Below are 25108 nucleotides of genomic sequence, written 5' to 3'. Positions count from 1 at the left end.
CAATCAGTTACTTTCAACCTCAAACGACCAAGTAACTGGTCAACTTGTCAGGACTGTACGAAGTAAAGAGCCTCGTTATTTAGTCCAGCAGGTATCGAGTCTGGGGCGGCCATGAGGAGTGAGTGGGCCAGATTGAGAGATAACCCCCTAATTAGAAGCCTTTAATTTTAGCCCAACAATAATCAATTTCAAATTTCTGGGCGCTAAAAAGTTAGGCTGTAATAGTTTGCCAGGGATCGCTAACGAGCCCGAGAGACGAAACGGGCTTAAATCATGAATTCAATTTTTATTAAAAAAAAAAAAAAGGTTGGTCGCGCTTCTTGGCTGGACATGCTACCTCCGTCTCCCTCACCGTCTGCTCAGAAACCTTCTTTCACCTCCATAACGATCACTTCTTGTTTATTTGGCATTGCTGTTTCCCGTTTGCGCTGCGCGTTACGTTGCCATTTTCTTTTCAACTTCTAGTTATCGAAACTTCACAGCCGTTACAACCTGGCACGCTCCCCCACCGTTACAATGGGCGCCGACCAGTGAGTAGCCTCGCCCGTTGACCACCCCGCAAACCGCCCGCACCGGCGAGAGCAGACATTGCTCAACGTCGGGCCAAAAGATTTGGCTGTACAGCACTGACAATCACCACCAAATAGACACGTTGATGTTCTCGTCATTGGCATGGGACCTACTGGTCTCGGTGCCGCCAAACGTCTGCACCAGATCGTGAGTGGCTACCCCTCCTTCTGCCCCCGATGCGCATCTCCCCTGCTAACAAGCCACAGAACGGCCCCTCGTGGCTAATTGTCGACTCCGGCGACAAGGCCGGCGGTCTTGCCAGTACCGATGTCACCCCCGAAGGCTTCGTAAGTCGACATGCGAACTCGTTGTCCCGCAATGGCGCCTCGTCCCGCTAACTGTGCACGCAGCTCTACGATGTCGGCGGCCACGTTATCTTCTCCCACTACAAGTACTTTGACGACTGCATCGACGAGGCCCTCCCCAAGGACGATGACTGGTACACCCATCAGCGCATCTCCTATGTTCGCTACAAGAACTTGTGGGTGCCGTACCCCTTCCAGAACAACATCTCCATGCTGCCCAAGGATGACCAGGTCAAGGCCATCGAGGGACTCATTGATGCCTCGATCGAGGCTCGCGTTACCACGGGCAAGCCCAAGGACTTTGACGAGTGGATTCTGCGCTCCATGGGCAGCGGTCTTGCCGACATGTTCATGCGTCCCTACAACTACAAGGTCTGGGCCGTTCCCACCACCAAGGTAGGCCATACTCATACTCCTCTTCTCCTCTAGCTCCAAGTTCGAGCATTGGCTAACTGATTCCCCTGCAGATGCAATGCGAGTGGCTTGGAGAGCGTGTCGCTGCTCCCGATGTGAAGCGTGTCACCTCCAACGCCATCCTCGGCAAGGTCGCTGGCAACTGGGGCCCTAACGCAACCTTCCGTTTCCCTGCCCGTGACGGCACTGGTGGTATCTGGATCGCCCTCGCCGAAACCATCCCCAAGGAGAAGAAGCGCTTCGGTGCCCAGGGTGAAGTTACCAAAGTCGACGCCGAGAACAAGGTTGTCAGCTTCAAGGACGGCTCTACCATTAGCTACAACAAGCTTGTCAACACCATGGCTGTTGACCACCTGGTTGAGAAGATGGGTAACCAGGAGCTCGTCAACCTGTCCAAGGGTCTGTACTACTCCTCCACCAACGTCATTGGTGTTGGAATCCGTGGTGCCCGCCCCGAGCGTATCGGCGACAAGTGCTGGGTAAGTTTCTGTGTCTTGGACACGCGGATAAAATACGCCGACACTAACTGATCACCAGCTGTATTTCCCCGAGGACGACTGTCCCTTCTACCGCGCCACCATCTTTTCCAACTACTCCCCCTACAACCAGCCCGAGGCCAATGCCAAGCTACCCACGCTGTACCTCGCCAACGGCGAAAAAGCTGCTTCCTCGGAGGCCAAGGAGGGCCCGTACTGGTCTATCATGCTCGAGGTGTCCGAGTCCTCCATGAAGCCCGTTGATCAGGAGACTCTGCTCAAGGACTGCATCCAGGGTCTCATCAACACGGACATGATCCGTCCGGAAGACGAGATTGTTTCCACCTACCACCGCCGCTTCGACCACGGCTACCCGACGCCCAGCCTGGAGCGCGAGAGTGTACTGAAGGAGCTCCTCCCCAAGCTGGAGGAGCAGGACATCCTGTCGCGCGGTCGCTTTGGCAGCTGGCGCTACGAGGTTGGCAACCAGGATCACTCCTTCATGCTGGGTGTGGAGGCTGTCGATGCCATCCACAACGGCGCGGTTGAACTGACGCTCAACTATCCCGACTTTGTCAACTCTCGCAAGAACACGGAGAGACGCCTCGCGCAGGCATTTGACTACAGCAAGGCAAACGGCTTGCCTGTACGCAACTAAGAGGGTAAGGAGCCAGAGGAAGAGGGGCGGAAAATAACGCTAAACGGAATGATATTGAGATTTGAGCAAAACTCGCTATTAAGCTCGTGGATTTGAGACACGAGAGGAAAGAAAAAAGGTAGAATAATCTAATAGACTTTGCATGTTGCAAGATGGAATCGCGGTCTCGTCTCTTTTGATGAATCAAGCAAGTGTCTAAAGTCTGAAATGAAATGATGGAAAGTGTGCTTGAGCTACGGATATGTGATGATGCAAACGTGGTGATTGGTGCGCGCGCTGGTGCGCTGTCGTAATAACTAACATACGGCGTTTTTTGACGTTGAAAGGCGATGGATTTTGGCGGGGATGCCACGGCACTTCAGCATTAGTGTAGCATTGGGCTGTAGACATGCAAAAGTTGTGCTCTATAAATAATTATGAAGATAAAATAGAATAAGAAGACCAGGCTGACTAGCTAACTAGGTAGACATTTTTCAGATCTGCACGGTTGGCAACGCAAGGCTTGTGGTGGTTGGAAGCGGTCAAGGAGGCCATGACCACCATATGACCATTGATGTGCAGAGACGAGCCACGAGCCACAATGCAGGGTGTACTCGGTATGCTTAATCTGTACCTGGTCAGGGTATCACGGGATGTGGGAAGGACGGGTACAGTCCGAACGACTCAGATCTATTAGGCAGCAAGATTGGGCGAGGACCATTTTCTTTGTGACGGTGGGGGGGAGCGCGAGCTAGAGACGACAGTGGTGATCGCTGACGGAGATGAGAAGTAATTACAAATAAAAGAAAAAAAAACAAGAGGGTGACTGGATGAACCTGGTATTATTACAGTCAGTCACCAACAGTTTCGCTCAGTAGGTATAAAGCATACCACGCTTTATATACTTTTGAGATTTAATAAGATTTATTTAGACTTTAATATATTTCAGTAGAAGCTTTTATGCACATATCTTTCATAACTTGACATTGAGTTCCTCTATGAACATGTACGAATTACGGAGTATAGTGAATTAGTTACAGTATTGCCTCCATTAGTTTGCATTGCGTCGCACAACAGCCCGGAAACGCCATCGACATGCAAGCGGCGCGGGCGTGCATCGACTCCACCACCAGCCAGGTCGCTGCCACTGCGCAATGGTAACTGCCCAAGCCAACGCATTTGCAAGGGGCAATGAAAAAGGCAGCCTTGCTTGCGGGCGCTGTTATTAAAAGAACAGTGAGACAGAAGGTTATTCCCCGAATGGTGAAGCCGTCAACTCCATTGCAATCATAACTAATAACACGTATCAAAGTCGCCATGAGAAAAGTGATTGCCATGGCCACCAGTTTACCGCACGAATCGGTGACCACGCCGCGTGGGTTGGTGAGATCGCGGAGGAGATAGATTGTCGCTAGTTACTAAGGTACCTTGCGGGTTGTAGGCGTCGTTTGCATCTTCGAGACGGAGGTCCGACGCAGCGGCAAAATCTGCTGTATTACAGATCTTAGGTACACTGTATTATTAGTACGGATACAGGTACCTTCCAGGTACCTGGCGGAGTACAGAGTACGCCGGGGCAGTTTGCCGCTGACTCTGCCAGCCAGACGGTAAAGTTGCAGTGCAGAGGGCCGGAGCAAAGACCTCCTAGTTAGAACCCCAACGAGCCGAAGACGGATCAACACACATGACACTATAACTCACAGTATTAATATACTAAAAAGACAAGGCAGAATAAATACTATAATGCGCCAGCATCGGCCGGGCCACCGATACCAGGTAGTTACTCACCCACTCGCTTTTCATCAATGCCATTTTACTATTATAAGCTGTTTTCTGATCATCTGCGAAAACGGCCTCTACCAGGAATCGCTACCCGCTGAGGGGCTGACTTGTTTCGGTACGTTCGGTACGTACCACCCTGTACGGTGCACATTGGCGGGTTCTCGAGGTACCGCTCGCGATTTTTGCCCACCTACACCTCACTAGGTAGGTATTCTGGCCAATTGCTGCTGCCGCCGCCAGATTGCTTGCTGCCGCCCTTCTCCAAACACTTGCAGACTCTGTCTCTGCTCTGCTGCACAAGTGACGTATCTGGGCGAATTGAGCTTCCCTCCATCCCAGCTCTGCTGATTTGGAGCAAAAACCACCGGCTTTCTCTCTCCTCACGCAACTCTCTCAAGCAATCCATCGACAGCCGCGCCGACCGATTTCGACCATGCTGCCCGCCCAGTCCCCTTCTCCGTTCGATTGATTCCCGCCCCAACGACCTTGCCTCCTCACGCCCCCTCCGGCCTCGTCCTCCCCTCGCCCTTCTCCAACCGGCCTTCGTTGGACTCTGTGTCCTTTTCTGCTCTCCCCGCCCCCCTCTTCTTTCTCGTCGCCAGTCTTGCTTGGCAGGACAATCATCCGACACTCGTAGCGACACCTGCCAGCGCGGCTGATCCATGGTTGCGCGCCACCTGCCATCATGGTCGGTGCCGCTGTCGTCACAGAGGAGACCCTCGATCCCCCTCCGCCTCCCCCGCGTCTCTTTGAGCGTCTGCGCCAGATAGCCGGCTACACCTGGGACGAGTCCATCCACCCCATTCACTCGACCTACGATTACTGGTATGTTATTCCGCCGCCTGCGGGGCATTGCCCACCATCTTGACGAGCCTTGTTCAACCTAACGCCAACTTTCTCGCTTGGTCCTTCTCTTTCGTACTTACCAAATATGCCCTCTTTTCTAACCGTGTATCGCGTTGCAGGTATGTTTTTGGATTTCGACTTGTGCCCCAAGCCCCGACGCCATCCGCCTCGTCCCAACACACGGCGAGCTCGGCACTCGGTGGCAAGCTGCGTCCCTCGACCGCAGAACATGGCGGCCAAAACACCCCGGCCTCTGCCATTGATAGCGAACCTCTCCCTTCGCCGTCCCTCTTCTCGCGCCCACCCTCGACGACCTCCTTGACCTCTGCTACCGAGTCCGCCTACACCGAAGAACCCATCGTTGCCCGTATCTCCCTTCACACTATCCGCGAAGAGCGGGCTTTTCAAATCGCCAATGGCTTCTTTGCCAAGGCCGACCCCAACGCCCGCCACATTGTCCGCCCGGTCGATCTCATAAGGCTGCCCCCGACCTCGGGCGACCGCGCCGCCCTCGTCATCACCGTCTACCAACGCATTGGCCCCAACTACCTGCTCCATGTCCTGGACATGGGCCCTGCACTCTACAGGGCACGCAAGGATGGCGAGTCGTATCAATCATACTCCGAGCCCGAAGCTCTTCCCATGCAGACTATCAGTTTGGAGCATTTTCTCAATTTCGCCATAGGCGCCGCAGAGTGCCTCGAGACTCTCCACCATCACCACGGCATGATCCACGGCGAGATTCGTGGCGATGCATTTCACTTCAACGTCGAGGCGAACCAGGTTCGGATCGTATCCTTTGGTTCCGGCCTGCGATCGTTCGAGCATGGGCTAACCAGCACCGGCTGGTCAATGCTGTCCAAAGAAATCGGCGCCAAAAATAAGCTTCTCTACATCAGCCCCGAGCAGACCGGCCGCATGCCAGCCGAGCCCGATAGCCGTACCGATATCTACTCCCTCGGCGTCCTCTTCTGGACCCTCCTCGCGCGACAGCCTGTATTTAGTGGCGACACCCCCCTCGATATTGTCCAGGGCGTCCTGAACAGGAAAATACCAAACGTCACCACTGTTCGCCTAGGCATCCCTGATGTCATTGGACGCATCATACAAAGGTGTACGGCCAAAAATGTGGCTGACCGCTATCTCTCCGCCAGTGGTTTGCGCCACGATTTAGTCTCGGTGCAGGAGTATATGAGCAAAGGAGACTTGCAAGCCCTTGCTGACATGCAGATTGGCTCCAAGGATGTATCGTCGTTTTTCTTACTGCCTACCGCCATGGTTGGCAGGGATGAGGAAAAGAAAAAACTACTTCGTGTCATTGACCGTGTATTCAGAAGTCACTCCTCACAGGCCAAGGGTCCGCACCCCAAGTCTTCTGATGGCTCTAGCTTCCGCAACGACGCCTTTCTCGCCGATGACGCCTCTAGTGAAGGCGCTAGCTCGATTGGCGACGGCAACACCCGGCGAAGCGGTTCCTTCACCCACACATCCATCAACGATCAGAAGATGTTCAAGGGGAGCTTCCAGTCCTCCGCGCAGACCGATTCGCAAAACTCAGACAGTGCCTCCACATCACACTCCATCAGCACCCTCCCGGCTCCTCGTATAACCCGCCGTTGGGAACGCCACCAGTCCATGTCCAATGACACAAACTCTGCTGTCGACAGCTCTGCCTATGACGGGAGTCGTCATGGTGGCATGGATTCCGGGGCGTCCGCGCTGTCTCGACAGCTCGGAGCTGCCAAGTTTAGGCGTAGAGGCCAATGTGAAGTCGTTGTGATTGAGAGTGCTGGCGGCCTGGGGAAGAGTTGCTTGATACAATCTGTATTGCCCGATATTCGCAAACGTGGATATTGTGCCACGGCGAAATTCGATTCAGCCAGGAGAGCCGCACATGGTCCCCTTATTAAGCTCCTGTCATCGCTCTTCAAGCAGGTATGGGGCGAGAGAAACACAGACACGCCCTTCCACCAAGCCCTGCGGCAGTATATCCGCCCGGTCTGGCCCATGCTGCATAAAAGTCTGGGTCTCCCCGAGTTTCTGCTAGGCCCGGCAGACACTGTAGCTTCCCGCACTATCTCACTAACGCAAAACCCGGGGCTGCGCAACCATAACCGTGGTGGTAAGCGCAGAGGCTCCTCGCCAGGCATCTCACCCAGCTCCTCTAGTGGTGGACCAAGCATTGCCTCCCAGACCGCGCATGACTTCTTGCGCGCTGGCGCCTCGACAAAGACGAAACGATTTGTCAACACCTTCCTCGACGTCCTCCGCGTTTTCACACACCACAAGCTCATCTGCTTCTGCTTGGAAGACCTTCACTTCGCCGATGAAGAGTCCCTGGAGCTCATCACCCAAGTCATTAGCTCTCGTATGAGAATGGTCGTTATTCTCACGCACCGGCCTGAAGAGCTTTCTGCCGAGAAGATGCAGAGCGTAATATATCCCACAGAGACCCTAGAACTACCCAAAAGCAGTCGGCCTGCCCTGACGACGCTGAAACTGGCTCCATTTACGGAAGCCGAAGTGTTGAGATATGTTGCCGCGACACTAGCTAGACCGACCGACGACATTTTGTCGCTTGCCATGGTCATCCAATCCAAAACGGCGGGCAATCCATTTTATATCCGAGAGATGCTCAGCACATGCAACCGCAAGCGATGCATCTGGTACAACTATGGCGACTCCCAGTGGCACTACGACTTGGACAAAATATTTGCCCAGTTTCAAGGCGAAAAAGACTTTGACGTGCTCGACACTGATTTCATTACCCGTCGACTCAACGAACTACCTCCGGCGGCACGAGCTGTTCTGGCGTGGGCAGCTCTCATAGGAAGCTCATTTTCTTTTGGACTCATATGCCGTTTGATGGATGCCGACTACGAATTCGAGGATGAAACTCCCCTTTGCGCTCTCGAATCTCCCACGCACAACAAGTACACACGGGGTGAGGCCATCGAGGGTCTGCAGGCGGCTGTGCAAGCCTACATCCTTGTTCAAAGCGAGACTGAGGACCGCTTTCGATTCGCGCATGACCGATACATACACGCTTCGTCGGGACTGAAGGAGTGCAATGAACAGAAGATGCACTTCATTATTGCCCAAACTCTCATGAAACACTATGCTGATGATCCAAGGGAACGAGCCGGCGCTGCTAGGCACATTTGCAAGGCGGCCGCTTTGATCAAGACACACCTACCAGAACGAGAGCACTTCCGCATACTTCTCAGAGACGCCGCCCAAGAAGCTGTCGAGAGCGGAGCTAGACCCACGGCTTCCAAATATTATAGCAAGGCCCTGCAATTGCTACAACCTAATGCATGGGAACCAGGCAGCCGTGATGTCAGCTACGACGAGACTCTTCAGCTCTACCTCCGCACAGCCGAGTGCTATCTCTATATGAGCAAGTTGTCCAAGGCCAACGACTTGCTGTCAGTCATCTTCGCCAACGCCAAGACACCGCTGGACAAAGCCCCAGCCTCCGTGCTGCAGTCCCGCATCTTCGCGCAGAACGGCAACTCGATAGCTGCCGTGATATCACTCAAGGATTGTTTGTCTACTATCGGTGTGGAGGTGGAAAAAGAACCTACATATGAGGCATGCGATAAGAAGTTTGAGGAGCTGACGACAAAGATCAAGCTGATGGATCGGTCCGCGATTACAGGTGTCCAGACTACCAGCGACCCAGTCATGACATCAATTGGCGCCGTTTTGTCCGAATGTTTGTCTGCCGCCTGGTGGAGCGACTGTTTGGAGTACTACTATCTCACGCTGGTCATGCTCGAGACCCATCTCACTCGGGGTGCGTTCCCGCAGTCTGGCATGGCGTTCCTGAACTTGGGTGTCATAGCCCTCTGTCGATTTTCCATGGCCGAGTTCGCCGTTGAGCTTGGGGTCATCTCTCAGGATCTGCTCTATGATGGGCGCGATACGTTTTCCATTGCGCGCGGTCAGATGCTCCACACGTGCTTCCTGGCGCATATTCATTGCTCCATGCCGCTTGCTGTCGCGCAGACGGAATATGCCATTGAGCTAGCTTCCGTTGGTGGCGATCGGATGTCGACAATTCTCAGTTACGGACTCACTGCCCATGCCAAGTTCTTCGCAAGCGAAAATCTTGACGACCTCGAAAGCTATTGCCAGTACGCATGCGAAGAGATCCCTACCTGGAATTCTGACACAAGAGGTGGTGCCATGATTGTCGCTATCCACCAGACATGCCGAGCTCTTCAAGGTAAGACGCGTGTGGGCGATGCTCTTGGTATCATGTCTGATGATCAGCACAACGGTCCTCGATACAAGACGTGGCTCATGACGCAGACGCAAGGGAGCAATCGATCCATTCTCTTGTACGAAAGTGTCGAGCTAGTCAATTTGTTCTTGTACGGGCATTATGAAAGAGCAGTTGAGCTGGGCGGACGATGCTACCACCACCTGGACGCCCTCTGGTCTGCGCGGAACAGTCGCCTGATTCTGCTGTTTTACGGTCTGGCCAGGGCAGGACAACTTCTAAGACAAATGCAAGACCCGCGCTCGCCCACGGCCAACTTTTCAGCGCAGACACAAGAAATTGTCAAGGAGATGCAGGGCTTTGTTGACAAGATCAAAGAGTGGTCAACTGTGTCGGATATCAACTATCTCTGCTGGTTGCGCCTGCTCCAGGCTCAGATGGTGGAGCTTGTTGGTAACCACGGCGAAGCGGTGCAACACTATGAAGAGGCCCTGGACCATGCTAGCGAGCACGGGTTTGCTTTTGAAGAAGCCCTGGGAAATTACCTCATGGCTGGCTTCTTCCTTCGCCGGCGCGCGAGACGATCGGCCCGAGCCGCCCTTCTGGAGACTGTTGGCCTGTATCGTCAGCTCGGGGCAACTGGTGTTGCCAAGGCTATTGAGGAGGAGCACTCGTTACTGCTTCGCGGACCTACCCGAAGTCACCAAACTGCAGATGCCGCAATACAGACTGATTTCGTCACGGAGGCATCATCGGGCCAATATGCTCATGCGGACGGCGAAGACGACCACCAGCTCACCCAAGTCAATTCGCATAATCTTATGGATGCTAAAGGTGACAGAATAGGAGCCTGGCGCGGCTCCGTGGATCTGCGGAATAACGACGCGCCCGGATTCCCCACACTCGACATGATTGACCTACATGCCATTCTGGTTTCTTCTCAAGTTATTTCATCCGTGTTGCAAATTGATGAGCTGCTCAAGACTATGTGCGATGTCATTTTGCAGACTTGTGGAGGTTCGGCTACTCTTGCTGCCATTGTTGTACAGGATCCTGACGGAGACGGCAATTCGTGGTGCATCGCTGCCAGTGGTGATCCTGAGAAAGGCGCCTCTGCACACAACCCTGGCCTCCCCCTTGCCACAAACTCATTGATTGCGGATAATGTAGTTCTCTACTGCACACGCTTCCGCGAAGCAGTATTCATTCCCGACCTCAGCGTTGACGAGCGTGCAGGCAACGTCAACGACACGTGGCTGCAAAAGAATCCACTTGGCAGATCTATCATTGCTATTCCCATCACACACGGCAACAAACCACTTCTCGGCGTCTTGTATATGGAGGGCGAACCCCGCTCATTTACAGATCGCAATGTCACGGTGCTGCAGCTCTTGGTGAACCAGCTCGCCATCAGCTACTCAAACGCCCACACCATGAAGAATCTCGAAAAGGTGTCTGCAGAAAATCGGTCGATGGTGTCTCTCCAGCGCACGGCGCTGAAAAAGGCGCGTCAGGCGGAAACCAAGGCCAAAGATGCTGAAGCTGAAGCGAACCGCAACGTCAAACTTGCCGAGGAGGCGGCCAAAGCAAAGTCTATATTCTTGGCCAACGTGTCGCACGAGCTGCGGACGCCGCTCAATGGTGTCATTGGCAACTCTGAGCTGCTCCGGGATAGTGAACTGAACAGAGAACAGATGGAGATGGCCGACTCGATTCGAGTGTCTGCAGATCTGCTCTTGACCGTCATCAACGACATTCTCGACTTCTCCAAGATGGAGGCGGACAAGATGAAGCTCTACATTATCGCCTTTAACCCCGAGGAAATGGTTCGAGAGGTGGTGCGCGCTGTGTCGTACAGCAACCGTGAAAAGACGTCTAAGAAGAATGTCAAGATTATTCAAGACATTAATCTACCATCGATGTTGATTTATGGAGACCCCATTCGTCTTCATCAAGTATTGGGTAATCTGATTGGCAACAGCCTCAAGTTCACAGATGACGGATCCATCACGATTGGGGCACGCCTAGAATCGGAAACTGTCAAGAGTGCGACTCTCACATTTTGGGTTCGGGACACGGGTATCGGCATCCATCCACAGCAGCTCGCCAAGCTGTTCCAGCCGTTCAGTCAAGCCGATGCTGGAACGGCGAGAAAGTATGGTGGCAGCGGTCTTGGTCTCAGCATTTGCAAGTCTCTGATCGAGGTCATGATGAAGGGCAAGATTCGGCTAGAAAGTGGAGATACGGCGGGCACAACGGCCTGGTTTACAGTAACATTCGAGAAGACGGAGGCGGATGTTTCGGCTGGTGATGCGCTTGCCAAAACATCACCATCCATTGATCGGTACACGAGTTTGTCACCCAGCTATGACCTGCAAATGGCTCCCAGACCGACTATGAATCTATCCAAGCTCGCGACGGAGGATATCCGCATCTGCATCGCCGAAGATAACCCGATCAATCAAAAGATTGCCATTCAGTATGTGAAGCGGCTCGGATACCGCCATGTTGTGGCTTATGAAAATGGTATGAAGGCCATTGAGGGTCTACGTGCCAAAGCAAAGGAAGGACAGCCGTACCATATTATACTCATGGACGTCATGATGCCTGTTCTTGATGGTTACGAAGCGACAAAGCTCATTCGCAAGGATCCGATGGAGGCTGTGCGAAAGATTCTTGTCATTGCCATGACAGCGTCGGCGATCCAGGGCGACAGAGAAAAGTGCTTGGCGGCAGGTATGAATGACTATCTGGCCAAGCCAGTGCGCGCCGATGTGCTTCGGCGGAAGCTGGACGCCTATGTCAATGCGCCCGAGAATCCATTCCCGACACCGTCACCCAGCCCGCTGGAGATTTCGCAGGCCGAGTATGACGCGAGATTGAGAGCGGTTGTGGAGCCTGTCCACGAGCAGACATTCAACCGCCAAGCGCTGCGGACGGAAGCTAGCATGGATCCTATGGAAGAGGGCGCCGTCTTTAACCAGCCGCTTGACTCGGAAGCGCTCCTCGCGTGCGACAGTCCCATATTTGGGTCGTCCACGCCGACGTTTCCAAGCCGTAGCCGGTCCATCACCAGCTCGGCATCGACGACGCGAAGCCCCTCTGAACCGTCCCGCGACAATGACAAGGCCCAATCGATGCGACCAAACGCGGATGGCAAAGCCAAAGCTTTGGCCGAGAACGGGAATGGGACCATGGCGAATGGTAAGAGCGAGAGCTGATGTGCGACGAAGGCAGGCGAATGTCTACGGATCATGCGGGCAATGGAGCAGTGATGGGTCATGGCACAAGATGCTGCTAATGTATATTAGTGGCTGGTTTTAGTTTTAGTCCTCTCTGGATTTTCTTTTCATTGTCATTTTTAGCGAATCTGTTCTTTTTTTTCTTCCTTGGCCTACATTTGGCGTTGAACATGGGTATGGTCAGGGGACGGGGGGGAATGGGAACGAAAGCGAGACATTTGGGTTTAGCCAGGCATTTCTCATTATTATTTGCAAGAAATCTTTTTTTTTCTCTTTCCCTCCCTCCCTTTGTCTTTCGGCTTTGGATAGTGAGGCTACGAAAACTGGCGCATGTATGGATTGTTGATTAGTCTAATGATTAGATTTGTTGTTTTCAGCATGATGGATGAGGCGATAGTTAATTAATTTTTTTTTATTACCGTGTATTTGAAAAGTCTCGTCGTTGACTGTGATTCTAGCTTTGCCGAAGAAGAATGGCAAAAAACGACGTCAGGCTGCAGTCCTGGTCATGGATGAAATGATGACATTCTGGGGAGGTGGTGTGGCGCGAGCCTTGGGTCCATATGCAGTCAGAGAGCCAATGAGTGAGCCTTTGCTTCTGTACGTATGGCTTGGCATCAGCGTTGAAGCAAGCTTGGCTACGGCCTGCTGATGGAGGAAATGCGCGACCATGGTGGGTTGATGTTGCCCGGTGGCGCGCATATCAGGCTGTGAGTGGGAATGCTTGGTGGGTTTCCGTCACGTTGCGGCCTGTCTGTATTAAGCTCCCAGCCGGGGAAAAGGGCCAGCTACTATGACGCTTGCGATGACGGCATTGCTCTTTTCCATCTTTCATTCATCAGCCAGAAGGGGAGAAACGCCAGCGAAATCATCGTCAACACTACCGGGTTGAATTACATCCACCACGTTTGACTTGCCACTACTTTTCTCTCCCTCTAATAAAAGAACATGTACTCGCAAGACACCAGTCAGCCGCCGAGCTACGAAAGCTGCGTGGCCGCGCTGCAGGAGCCGGTGCTGCTCGTGCTCGCGGGCCAGAGCATCCGCGCGGGCTCCGCCACGGGACCGGTGCTGTACGAGACGAACCGGGGCGTGGCCAACCTCGGGCCGGCGACGACGTGCGTGGAGCTGACGCGCGTGGAGCGGAGCGTCCGCGGCGGCGCCGAAGAAGCCAGCCTGACGACAGACGAGGACGCCAAAGAGTTTGGCGAGGTGGAGGCCGAGGACGGGGACGTGTTGGTGACGCCGCGGGTCCGAGTCCGGCGCCGGCACATTATGGACCTGGTGCACCCGACCAGCAGCGGCACGCCGCCGTACTACGTGAAGCCGTGGACCAAGCAGACGCAGCAAGGGACGTGGGGGCTGAAAAAGGCGTACGGGCTGCGGCGCTGGCGGGTGCTGCGGGTGCTGGAAAAGGGACGGTACGGGGAGCCGGCGTTTGTGGACGACGAGGAGGAGGAGCGGAAGAGGCCGCTGTTTTGCGTGGGCAAGGCGCACGGCGGCGCGTACGAGTGGACGGATGCGCAGGGCGAGAGACTGGCGCGGGAGGAGCAGGACCGAGGGAAGAAGGAGTATAGCTTGACGACGGTCAGGGCCATGGGCAGGGACGAGATGGATGCGCTCGTGGCTATGTGGTGTTGTCGGATCTGGGAGGCGGCGGCGGCGGCGCAGCCACCGATTCACGAAGGGATGGAAAAGGGTAAGCGGAACAAGACTTGACGATTTTTTTTGAGCTTATCCTTGCGATTTTCTGATTGACAAGCCACAATAAAAAACATAAAAAAAAAGAAGCTAACCGCCAGGCTGTCTAGTACGCCGACGACTTCGACTCGCCAAAGAGTTTCCGGGCAAGGGCGGCAACTTGGGTCTCGGTTTGGGCGCCGTGTTTTAGGCGAACAGCGAGAGAGGAGGGGATCAATCAATCTGGGAGCGGGCGCGGGTTCGCGTGCTTTTGGCAAGGATCAACAGTGCAGGAGGGGGGGGGCGAGAGAGAGAGAGATGATGACGGGTCAAGTTCCTGCAGGTCCTCCGGTACATGTAGATATCCCCCTCTCCCTGCAATACACAAAGAATTGGGCATCGAGAAGAAGGAGTCAAAGAAGAAAGCCCTTTTGCGATCTCAAATCGGTGAAAGACGAGATCGAAGTGCGTTCACTAAAGCGCCCCTGCAAGCTTCGTGGTTTATAAGTTAGGTCGACGCCTCCCCCGCTTGCTCCCGAGCCGGCCCGGTGCTCTGGGTACATGGGCGCACGACACCGGACGACGGAGGGGGGGGGGGGGCTGAGGTAAGTAAAGCATGTGCAGGCAGCGGAGAGGGAAGCAAGAAGCATGACCCCCTCCTCTTACGCGGGCTCTTACGCCGACTGCATATATCAATATGGCCTGATGCCTTTTTTTTCTCTTTCCATCTGCTTCTTCTCTTTCCCAGTCTCTTCCTTCCTTGGGTTCGCCTCTCTCTCTTCTAGTCTTCATCCGTAAAAAACAAAATCATCCATTCTTCCGTGCATTTCTTCCCGCAGAGGGGGAGGTAGTAACAAAGCACACATGGCACCAACGCACCGCGTCACCCCTGCCGCCCGGCCACCGGTGCACAAGCTGCCCGACGAGCTGCTCGTCCTCGTCTTTGCGCACTTTGACGACTCGTCTCGTCTGGCCCCGCGCTTCCGCGAGGACCCGGTGACGCTGCTCGAGACGTACCACGCGGCCGCGCACCGCGGCCGCGGCCGCCACAACCCGCTCAAGAACATATCGCTCGTGTGCCACCGCTGGCGCGAGGTTGTGCTGCCGCGGCTGTTCCGGCACGTGCTGTGGACGTTTCGCAGGCTGCAAGAGCCGGAGCCGGGGCTGGACGAGGCGGCGGCGGTGGCGGCCGGCTTTGAGCTGCTGGTGTTTCTGCGACGCCGTCGTTTCGGGGCGGCGGCGGCGGTCGAGGGCCTGACGATGCTCGTGCCGTGTCCGGAGCACCTGATGGATGACCCGACGGAGCTGGTGGGCCGGTTCGGGCTGCTGCCGCATGCCGGCGTCGTCGGCGCGGAAGAGGACGACGACGAGGACATGGCGGAGAGCGTCATCTTGTCCGAGACGGCGAGCAGCATCGGGCTGCCCGAGGACGCCGGGCACGCGACCTGGCCAAACACCTGGTTCTGGGACATGCTGTGGAGCGTCGTCGACCCGCTGCGCGTGAGCATCATCGCCGCGCCCGTGGTGCTGGCAACCATGCTCAGCCTCAAGGTGTTTATCCGCTGCCAGCCGCTGCTCATGACGCAGTACCATATCTTCTCCGTCTCCCGCGCGGACCGACGGCCCGCGGCGGCGCGCGACGACACGCCGCTGCCGGATCCCGTGGTGTCGGCCGCGACCATGGCGGCTTCTGCGCCGCCGAGCGACGACGACGGGCCTTTCCCGTGCGAGCTCCTTCCGCCGGCGCGGTCGTGGTCCTGCCTCGTCGTCAACGAGGGCTCCTCGGTGTCCATCTACAAGACCAACGGCTACGGGCAGACGCCGCCGTCGGCGCTGCTCAGCCTGTTGGCGGCCAACAACCACCGCGCGCTGCGCGCGTCCCTGCGCCGCCTCGAGTACGTCGCCGTCATGCCCATGGCGACGCACCTCCGCGCCGTGGCCGCGCTGGTGCCGCCGCGCCTCGAGGCCCTGTACGTGCAAATCATGCCGCGCGGCGTCGACGTTGGCGGCGGCCGCTTCGAGGGCCTCGACATGGAGGATCTGCTCACGGAGCGCGACTCGGTGTACGAGCTGCTGTTTGGCGCCATTTTCGTGCCCGGCCCCCGGCCCGAGTGGCAGGCGCTCCGCGTGTTTGAGACGGGCGACGTCGACGTCGACGACGGCACCGCCTGGGCCGAGGCCGTCGAGACGGCACAGGCGAGCGCGTCCTGCTGGGAGGTGGCGGAGAAGGGCCGCTTGGTCAGGAATATCGTGAGGGAGGAGGCGGAGAGAAGGAGGAGGCGGCGACTGGCGTGAGATGCTGCATTTGGCGTTTTGGCAGCGCTGTGAAGGATGTGTCATGTTGGGTGTTGGGTGTTGGGATCTTGGGGTGCAGGGTTCAGACAGGTGGGGGGTGTCATGTGTCGGAGTCGGCCGGCTTCCGGTTCGCGTTACGCAGACTTAGGAACACTACATTTCGAGCAGCAAAGAATCGGACACGTCGTGCCGCATGCATTGAGGTGTGACCACCCATTTCCCCACGGGTTCTATGAAAACTGTCCAGCCTCGGTAGGCGTCTACTGTGATACGCCATGTTGCTTGCCCCCCAAAAGATGAACCCCAGATATGCAAGATTTGATCCAAAACTAAGACATGTGCGTGGTACACGACACAATGAATAATACAAGAAAAAAAAAACATAGAAAACCGGGCTGTGGCAATAAAACGCAGAAAAAGAAAAAAAAAGAGCGAGGAAGACGATGAGCTGCTCATGAATCGCTTCCGCTGAGGTTGCCGTCCTCGTCGTCGCTGTCGGTCAGGTCCACGGCCAGCTTCTGCGCCTCGTGCTCCGTCATCTCGCGGTAGGTGCTCCAGCTGAGCGCCAAGAACGCCAGCACAATCATGGAGCCGCCGAGCATGGCGGCGGCCGAGAGGGGCTGACCAGTGAGGGCCCAGTCGGCGAGGGCGACGATGAAGATGGTGAGCAGCGCCGCGACGGACGACAGCACGGGCGAGGTGAGGGATATGAGGACGAGAAAGGAGCCGCTAAAGACGGCGTTGCAGAGGACCGCGAGCAGCACGAGGCGACCGGTGGCGGCATCGGGCAGCGCAAACGTCTCCCAGCCGAGCATGTGCAGCAGCGGCAGCGGGAGCCAGAGGACGGTGAGGGTGAAGAGACCGATGAGGGAGCCAAATGTGTTGGCGAAGATCATGCCCCGGCCGGGGGAGACGCCGTCGGGCGGGCAGGCGAAGCGCTTGTACATGACCTCGTACAGGCCGTAGAGGACAGAGCCGAAGCCGATGACCATGTTGCCGAGGAAGCGACTCTCAGCGCTGGCGTCGGGGCCAGAGGAGGAGGAGGTGCCGGCGCTGCCGTCTGCGGCGCTGCTACCGGTGTCGCCGTATGCGACGACGAGGACGCCGATAATGGCAATGAGCACGGCGACTGACTTGTCTAGCCGCAAGGGCTCGCGCAGCAGCGGCACGGAAAAGGCATAGGCGAAGAAGGCGGAGCAGTTGTAGATGGCAGTCAGGTCCGAGGGCGTCGTCATGCTGACGGCAATATACCAGGAGAGGCCGGCGACGGTGAGGGCGCTGGTGACGACGGCCGTGACGCGCAGCATGTACCGGACGGAGCGGGCGCTGTACTGCAGCGTGGTGCCAAACACGTCGAGCGTCTGCATCTCCACCATGAGCGCCGTCGTCTTGAGCAGCTGCGTGTGGCGGCGCCAAAACACGGGCCAGGGCTGGTCGAGTTTCTGCAGCCGGAGGATGAGCAGCTGCGTCGGCCACAGCACGACCCACGAGCTGTGGGTAAAGTACATCATGCAGTAGGCCTTGTCCCAGCCGAGATCGTGCTGGATGTACGCGCTCAGCTCCGTCTGCAGGCAAAAGGCGACGAGGGAGACGACGAGGAAGAAGGCGGCATAGGTGTATTTCTTGCGCGCGGCTTGCTCGGCGGCGAAGCCGCGCGGGCTGCGGGAGCGCATGGCGGTGGAACGGCGCGAGAGTGCTGGGCGGGCGCCGCTGGTGATGGCGGGCACGGCGGCGCGGTTCGGGGTGAGGGTGCCGTTGGAGCGCCCGCGTTCGGCGGCGGAGATGCCGGCGACGGTGTCGTCGGGTTTGGCGAGGAGCGGCGTGCCGTAGATGCCCTCGTTTGGTCGCGCCATGGCTGGGGGGGAGCGTTTCAAGGTCTGGTTTGAGAAGCGAGTTGTCGGAGGGAGGGATAAGGGGGCGGCGCCCGGTCGCTCAGGGCATGGAGTCACGCGAGCAAGCAAAGGCGACGAATTCTACGGCAAGGACCGTCGGCCGGCTCAGCGTGGTGAGAGGAGGTGTCGAAAAGGAAGTTCCCGCAACGGGGTCGCCGTTTGTTGTCGATGTGGAGGCTGCGTAGTCTGGCATGTATTGGTTTCTCAACGGTAAGCGTTCTGGGCGGGTACGATAACGACGCTTGGGTCGGTTGTTTGGATCGGAGGTTGGAATGGTGGGTGGGACGACTTGTTGAGAGTTGGACTCGGTGGGAGGAATCAGAGAGAGGGGGAGAGGGTCTCGGATGAAGAATAAAAAGCAAACAAGGGAAAGAAGAAAAAGGGCGTTGGGCGGCGAGTTGATGGGGCGCGGGTAGAGGAAGGGTAGTTAGGGGACGGACGTGCGTTTCGACCGGTGACGAGAGCCACCGATCGAGGCTGAGCCGTCACTGTCACTGTGCAGCACAGCGTATTACAGGGTACAGCACGCAGCCAAGCCAGCCAAGCCACTGCAGTTCCGGATACTGACCGGACTGATGAGTGAATGGAGGGACGAGAGAAGAAACAGTGGGCAACGTTTAGGGGTTTTAGGAGGTCTAGATTTGCTTCCACCAACCGCCAACGAGGCGCTGAAGGCAAGCCTAAGAAGTGGCCCTGTCAGTTTCTGAGCCCCTAAAAAACTCACCAAACCCACCAAAACCTCCCTTCGTCCGTATTCTTCCCCGCCACAAGCGCTCGAGGCACCGCCTGGCTTCAGCGCTCCTCTGTGTCTGGAGTCCACGCGCAGCACATGGTGGTCACTGGTCAGCTTAACGCCTCAGTGCTACCTACTAACCTAGTTATAGCATCCTGCATCCTACAGACAACGTGGTCACACGCACACGGAAGTCACCTGCACGACGCCCGCTTCATTTATGCTTAACTACACATCTGCGGCTACTCTTTCCTGCATCTCTTTGAAAGGTCATTCATCACATCTTTTGCCTAGGACAGCATCCACATGTACTTGGCGCCACCGTCAGTCGCCGCATACCTCGGACGAAAGCATCCACGACAAGACGCAAAACGCAAACTCTTCAACCCAAACCCCTCTACTTGGCACCTGGCGCAAACAGCGCCTGCTGCGTATTGTACGAGTACTCCAGCGTCCCGTGCCAGTACGGCGCCGCGTCCTGCTTGGCCGCCTCCCACGCCCTGTCCAGTGCCTTGACCACGTCCTCTGGCAGCGGACCCTTTTCGATGCTGTCCAGGTTGCTCTCGAGCTGCTCGACGCTCGACACGCCCAAGATCACACCATCGTTCCCGCCTACCATCCGCAGCCCCGAGTGGTGCACCGACCACCGCAGCGCCGTCTCAATCAGCGTCAGCCCGTGCTTGGCGACGGCCTCTTCGGCAATCTGCAGCGCGCGGAACACGCCGTCCTTGAAGTAGCGCGCGCGGTACCGGTCGCCCAGCACCCCCGCCTCGTCCGAGAAGCGGCCGCTCTCGGGCACGACGTCCTGCGACTTGATCTTGCCCGACAGCAGCCCGCCCGCGAGCGGGTTGTACACGACAATGTCGAGGCCGTAGCGCCGGCAGGCCACAAACAGCTCTTTCTCAATGTGCCGCGTGATGCAGTTGTACATGCCCTGGTACACGGTCGGCCGCACCCAGTGGTTGTACTTGCACGTCATGACTACCTCGGCCACCTCGTGCGCGGCAAAGTTGCTCAGCCCCAGCTGCACAAACTTGCCTGCTTTGTGCAGCGCGTCGAGCGCCTCGAGCGTCTCGGCAAAGGGCGTGCCGCGGTCGGGGCAGTGGAGGTAGAGGATCTGCGCGCGCGTGTTAGTGACGTTTCCGGGCGGTGTTGGAGGCAGCATTTCATGCTGGTGATGCGGATGATGACCCAGTTCCTCACTTACATCCACGCAATCGGCGCCTAGCTCCTTCAAGCTCTTTTCCACAGACTCCGTCACCGCCTGGGCATTGTTGGCGCCGGGCGTTTGCGGGTACGTGACCTTGGTCGCCAGCGTAAAGTGGCGGTCCTTCCACCCGGCTTCCCGCGTAAAGGCCTCTTGCGCGCCGTCGATGTAGATGCGCGCCGTGTCAATCTCGTCGTAGCCCCGCGCCCGCAGCACGTCGAGCGCCCGGCCGAGCGTCGCCGTGTCGGTGATGCGCGCCCCGGCCTCCTTGGTCGGGCCAAACGTCATCAGACCCAGGATGACCCTGGGCTGGGTGCGAGTCGGGACGATGAGAGGCATTGCTTTTGGTCGTTTTGATCGTTTTGTATGTGTCGGTTCCTGTACATGTAGATGTTGGTGGCGAGAGCTGCCCACGAACTAGCCCGGTGCGGGGGAGCTTTTAACTAGCCCGCGATACGGCATCGGTGCTGCTTCCGAACGGCTCCGTTGCCCCTCTTCTTTATACCCGAGAGTCGTGACGGCTTGGAGACTTGTAGAAACGGTGACTCTGGTACACTCGTTATCGTACATCCTCATTCGACTTCAATATCGTCTTCTTGGAGACTTTGCCAGATGGCGGGGTATAAGTTGGGGTTCCCGTTCCTGCCTGGCTGTCTCTTGGGCGCAATTGCCACTCGACGGCCGTATCAAGCATCATTGAATAGCCAAAGCTATTGGTCGGAGGCGAACGTGGCGTCTGTTCGCTATGGAAAACCTGGTGAACATTTGTAAGACTTGAGCTTGCTCACTATGACGCTACAGCAACACCTCCGCAATCGGCGCCCCAGAGGCAAAGCACAAGATTCGGCCAACATCACTGACGAGCACTGCGACGCGTACAAAGGCAGAAACAAGTGTTTCACGATGATTAACTAGATATTCTACCTTACAATGTTTCAGCTCGCTTCGTTACAGTGTAGCCGACCAATGGCTCGTGTTCGACGGGAATGGACACGGAGGGGAGACATGAGTCTGTACTGGCTTTTTATAAACCCCATCGGCCGATGCAAGCTGCTTCTATAGGCTATCCTCATGTGTATCGGGTTGATTTTCGAGCCGGCGCCTGGCGTGTACGGGTACGAATACTCGAATTTCTTATGTAGTGTTATTTGACCAGGTCTCTCAGCCGAACGAACGCGCTGGCAGCCCCGGAACGACCAAAGGCAGGAAGGTAAAAGCCCAGTTACAACCACCGAATTATCCGTCTTGTTTCCATATCCTTACCCTTTTTTTCGTCTGCCTCTCAGCAAAGCTCCCAACATTCAGCCGCTGTGGGAAAGCAAAACTGCGTGCCCAGTCTCCAACCGCCACCGCCACGAGGCTGGCGGGCGTTGATCCGGTATTGATAGGTCGAACCTTGACAGAGTATTGTTTAGTGGATTTCAGGATTTACCTACTAAGAGTGCGTTGACTTGACAGCAGCTTGACTAGGCTGGGCTTGATTGAGAATCTTTCCAACTAGAACTCTATTGTTAGCTACACCGTACATTAGCGTATAGCTGGCCATGAGACATGAACGACGTCGAGCAGAATGTAGCCCCGAGTGTTCGCATGTGTAAGCCGCGGCCAAAGCGGCGCCGGAGTGTTCAAGTGAGCAACATGTTCCGGTTGCCATACGTACATTGTTCGCTGAGAGAGCTCAATTCGGGGGTGGACCATCGGCCTTGAAGCCCTAAACGAGTCTACGGCCGCGGACGATGCTTTTCATCGACGTGGATTCACCGGACTCGACATATGGATCATACCGCTTTGAAGTGCTGATCAGAAGGGTTTCATGCGGAGAAAGTGCGGAGAAAGCTGGGGAATGTGAATACCTGACCCATGGAGTAAGTTCCGTCTAGTGCATCTCCTCGTCCATGTACGTAATTGTGTCGAATGTTTACGCTTGTCGGGGCGTAGATTGCGCCGCCGCGGCTCTAGTCCCTCTTCGACGTCGAACGTCGAATGTTTGCGCTTGTCGGGGCGCAGATTGCGCCGCCGCTGGTCCCTCCCTCCTGTTCGACATCGAAGTCATCTATCCCCCAGAGGCACGAGCTTTTTTTGGAGATGCTTGGCGCAAAAAGAAAACACCATGAATACGATCGAACCATACTACTCAGCATGGGGAATGGTACTACCCCCCCCCCTCGTCGATGGAAATCATCCTGGGCCTCTCGACCGAGGAAGTTGTACTCGCTGGCTCCGCGCGCGTGCGGCCCAGAACGATCCAAGGGCGTCACGACATTCTTTGTTGCCTTTTGCAGCTGAAACGGGCCCGGAGGCCGCGTCCTTGCAGGATGCTCCGCGTCGATGGATAGTACCTCGGGCAGATGTTTTTGTACTTGTGTGAGATACACTGCTGGCTTGGTTGTCATTCATGTATTCAAACCACACGACAGCCGCCAATTGTCAGAAAAAGTCAAGGCAGTCCAGGACCTGCAACAACGACGACTTTTCACACATAACCCAATCATGCAGGTTACTCTCTGGTCCGTGGCTCGCGCCATCCTTCTTCTCGCCACCTCTCTCCATTCGGTTCATGGCCGGGCCATTGACACTCCTCGGGCGCTGATCCCGACCCCCGGCCAGGACCCGTTCTACGTCCCGCCGGCCGGCTTCGAGTCGGCCAGTCCCGGGGCCGTCCTGCGCTCCCGCAAAGTCGTGTCGTCGTTCTTTGCCCTCGTGCCCAACCCGATCGAGACGTACCAGATCCTGTACCGCACCACGGCCGTTGACGGATCCGCCATTGCGGGCGTCACCACCGTCTTCAAGCCGGCCCTTGCCAAGCGGGACCGCTTCGTCACCTGGAACACGGCCTACGACAGCTCGGCCACGCAGTGCAACCCCAGCTACACGTACCGCCTCGGGTCCAGCGTCTTGCCGTCCATCTTCACCACGAATGCCATCGAGCAGCTGATTATCGAGCTCTACGTTCTCAAGGGCTACATTGTTTCGTCGCCCGACTATGAGGGCCCGGACGCGGCCTTTACCGCGGGCCGGCTCGCTGGCATGGGCGTCCTGGACAGCATGAGGGCCGTGTCCAACTTTGGCAGCACCCTGGGCCTCTCGACGACCAAGCCGGCCATTGTCGGCGCCGGCTACTCGGGCGGCGGTCTTGCCACGGCTTGGGCTGCGGCGCTGCAGCCGAGCTATGCCCCCGAGCTGCCCGTCAAAGGCTGGACGGCGGGTGGGATCCCTGCTAACCTGACGTACATTTTTGAGTCGATTGACGGAAAGCTCTTGAGTGGTTTCGAGACGATTTCCCTCGCAGGTCTCCGGAAGCCGTCCGCGTATGGAGCCACTCTGAAGCCGTTCCTGGATGAGCTCGCCACGCCGGCCCTGCAAAAGGTGCTCACTATCGCCGACACCCAATGCACGGTGCCGAACCTCGTTGCTTTCCCGTTCCAGTCTCTGTTCGACACCAAGTATCAGAGCGCTGGCAAGGACATTCTCGCATCCCCAACGTTGCTCTCCGTCTTACAGGATAATACACTGGGCGTCGACAAGGCGCAGAAGCCGTCGGTGCCTTTTCTCATGTTCCATGCCAAACCCGATGAGCTCGTCCCATACGCACCGGCGGCCAAGACCCGCGACACGTGGTGCGCTGATGGCGCCACGATTCAATTTGTCGAGTACGGAAATGGTGGCCATGGAACGACGGCTGTGCTTGGTCTTCCCGACGCTCTCCAGTTTGCGGACGATTCGTTCAACAACAAGATTGCTTCTGGGTGCACGAGCAAGACTGTTCTTGACAGCACCCTCAACCCCCTTGCCTTTGGCATCTCGTTGGAGCCCCTGGCTATAGGGCTGATTAACTATTTAGCTGCCCTGGGCAAGCAAGATGCGAATTGGCTAGCTGGTATCAAGAGCGGCGCAGTTACGCGATGATGCAGCTTTTTTCTTTTTAGCAATAGCACAACGTTCAAAAAGGGAGAGAAGTATATGTAATAAATAATGAAAGAAACAAATCCCGCCCCAACGCAAAAATCACCCAACAGAAGCTAAGATGACTGCTGCGTAGAATCGAATCAACGGACGGCTAGAGTTGGCGGTAGACGCCCACCCACCGAGTCAAGCGCCACAGTGCCGCAGGATGTGAGGACAGTACATTCCTAGTAATTTCGGTTTGATAACGCTGGTGGCTTCTCGTCACCCTTTTCCCTGCAGGGAGGGGCCAATTGGAAGGCTCGTACCAGTTTCAGGTGTTTGACGACAAGATATGGGAGGGAACAGTGGCTGCCTATATTATGATTTAGGCGCTTGGGAGATGAGAATAAACGGTACACTATATATATTCGTAGAGCGGACCATTCCCCGCTGGCACCCTGTCAGCAGGCTGTCGCGTTGTGTTGTGTGAGTGGACAGGCCAAGGAGGCCAAGGAGGCCAAGGATGGCCAAGGATGCTCGCGCCAACTGGTACGGCACCTGTCTTGTGTGGCAATTCCAATCGTAGCCGGGCCGGGCCGGACCAGAGTTGCACCGGTGTGCATAGGAATAAGTGAGTACTCGTGCGTGCCTGACTGACTACATTGCTGCTTGGTGGACAGCATTTGTGCAGGATACAGGGCATGGGTCACCTTGCGTCGTTACCGTAGTTCTACTAATTCGTACACCAATCCTACAGATCGTAAGCGGATACGAGCGCATAACTCGCCGTCTGGGGAGCGAGCCTTGTCGCAGCCCGCTCGGGTGAGCTCGTCCTGGGCCTCCCATGCCGCCACCCCATCTTGCCATCGCCATCTAACCATGTATGATCCATGAGCTATTATTACCAGTAGTGTCC

General features: G+C 56.4%; 7 protein-coding genes across 7 annotated transcripts; 5 read left to right on the top strand and 2 right to left on the bottom strand.

Annotated features, from left to right (window-relative positions):
• Positions 1 to 516: 516 nt before the first annotated feature.
• CCM_00262 (UDP-galactopyranose mutase) lies at positions 517 to 2423 on the top strand (the record flags this gene model as incomplete). The annotated part of the gene is made up of 6 exons (XM_006665422.1): positions 517 to 530; positions 648 to 717; positions 777 to 857; positions 921 to 1271; positions 1343 to 1768; positions 1827 to 2423. 6 exons carry the CDS (start codon positions 517 to 519, stop codon positions 2421 to 2423), a joined length of 1539 nt encoding a protein of 512 aa, XP_006665485.1.
• A 2446-nt stretch (positions 2424 to 4869) lies between these two features.
• Positions 4870 to 12479, top strand: CCM_00261 (two-component sensor protein histidine protein kinase; the record flags this gene model as incomplete). The annotated part of the gene is made up of 2 exons (XM_006665421.1): positions 4870 to 5009; positions 5150 to 12479. The coding sequence occupies 2 exons, from the start codon at positions 4870 to 4872 to the stop codon at positions 12477 to 12479; spliced, it is 7470 nt and encodes a 2489-aa protein (XP_006665484.1).
• Positions 12480 to 13448: 969 nt separating this feature from the next.
• On the top strand, positions 13449 to 14219 carry CCM_00260 (uncharacterized protein; the record flags this gene model as incomplete). Its single annotated transcript, XM_006665420.1, has 1 exon — positions 13449 to 14219. One exon carries the CDS (start codon positions 13449 to 13451, stop codon positions 14217 to 14219), a length of 771 nt encoding a protein of 256 aa, XP_006665483.1.
• An 825-nt stretch (positions 14220 to 15044) lies between these two features.
• CCM_00259 (uncharacterized protein) lies at positions 15045 to 16475 on the top strand (the record flags this gene model as incomplete). The annotated part of the gene is made up of 1 exon (XM_006665419.1): positions 15045 to 16475. The coding sequence occupies one exon, from the start codon at positions 15045 to 15047 to the stop codon at positions 16473 to 16475; it is 1431 nt and encodes a 476-aa protein (XP_006665482.1).
• Positions 16476 to 16927: 452 nt separating this feature from the next.
• Positions 16928 to 18328, bottom strand: CCM_00258 (DUF6 domain protein, putative; the record flags this gene model as incomplete). Its single annotated transcript, XM_006665418.1, has 1 exon — positions 16928 to 18328. One exon carries the CDS (start codon positions 18326 to 18328, stop codon positions 16928 to 16930), a length of 1401 nt encoding a protein of 466 aa, XP_006665481.1.
• Positions 18329 to 19497: 1169 nt separating this feature from the next.
• CCM_00257 (Aldo/keto reductase) lies at positions 19498 to 20646 on the bottom strand (the record flags this gene model as incomplete). The annotated part of the gene is made up of 1 exon (XM_006665417.1): positions 19498 to 20646. One exon carries the CDS (start codon positions 20644 to 20646, stop codon positions 19498 to 19500), a length of 1149 nt encoding a protein of 382 aa, XP_006665480.1.
• A 2151-nt stretch (positions 20647 to 22797) lies between these two features.
• On the top strand, positions 22798 to 24213 carry CCM_00256 (Lipase, secreted; the record flags this gene model as incomplete). Its single annotated transcript, XM_006665416.1, has 1 exon — positions 22798 to 24213. One exon carries the CDS (start codon positions 22798 to 22800, stop codon positions 24211 to 24213), a length of 1416 nt encoding a protein of 471 aa, XP_006665479.1.
• Positions 24214 to 25108: the final 895 nt, after the last annotated feature.

The sequence above is a fragment of the Cordyceps militaris genome (assembly GCF_000225605.1).
Source record: "Cordyceps militaris CM01 unplaced genomic scaffold CCM_S00001, whole genome shotgun sequence".
NCBI classification, from domain to species: Eukaryota; Fungi; Ascomycota; class Sordariomycetes; order Hypocreales; family Cordycipitaceae; genus Cordyceps; species Cordyceps militaris.
The sequence above is the reverse complement of the archived record's forward strand: the minus strand, read 5'-3'. Positions and strand labels throughout refer to the sequence as shown.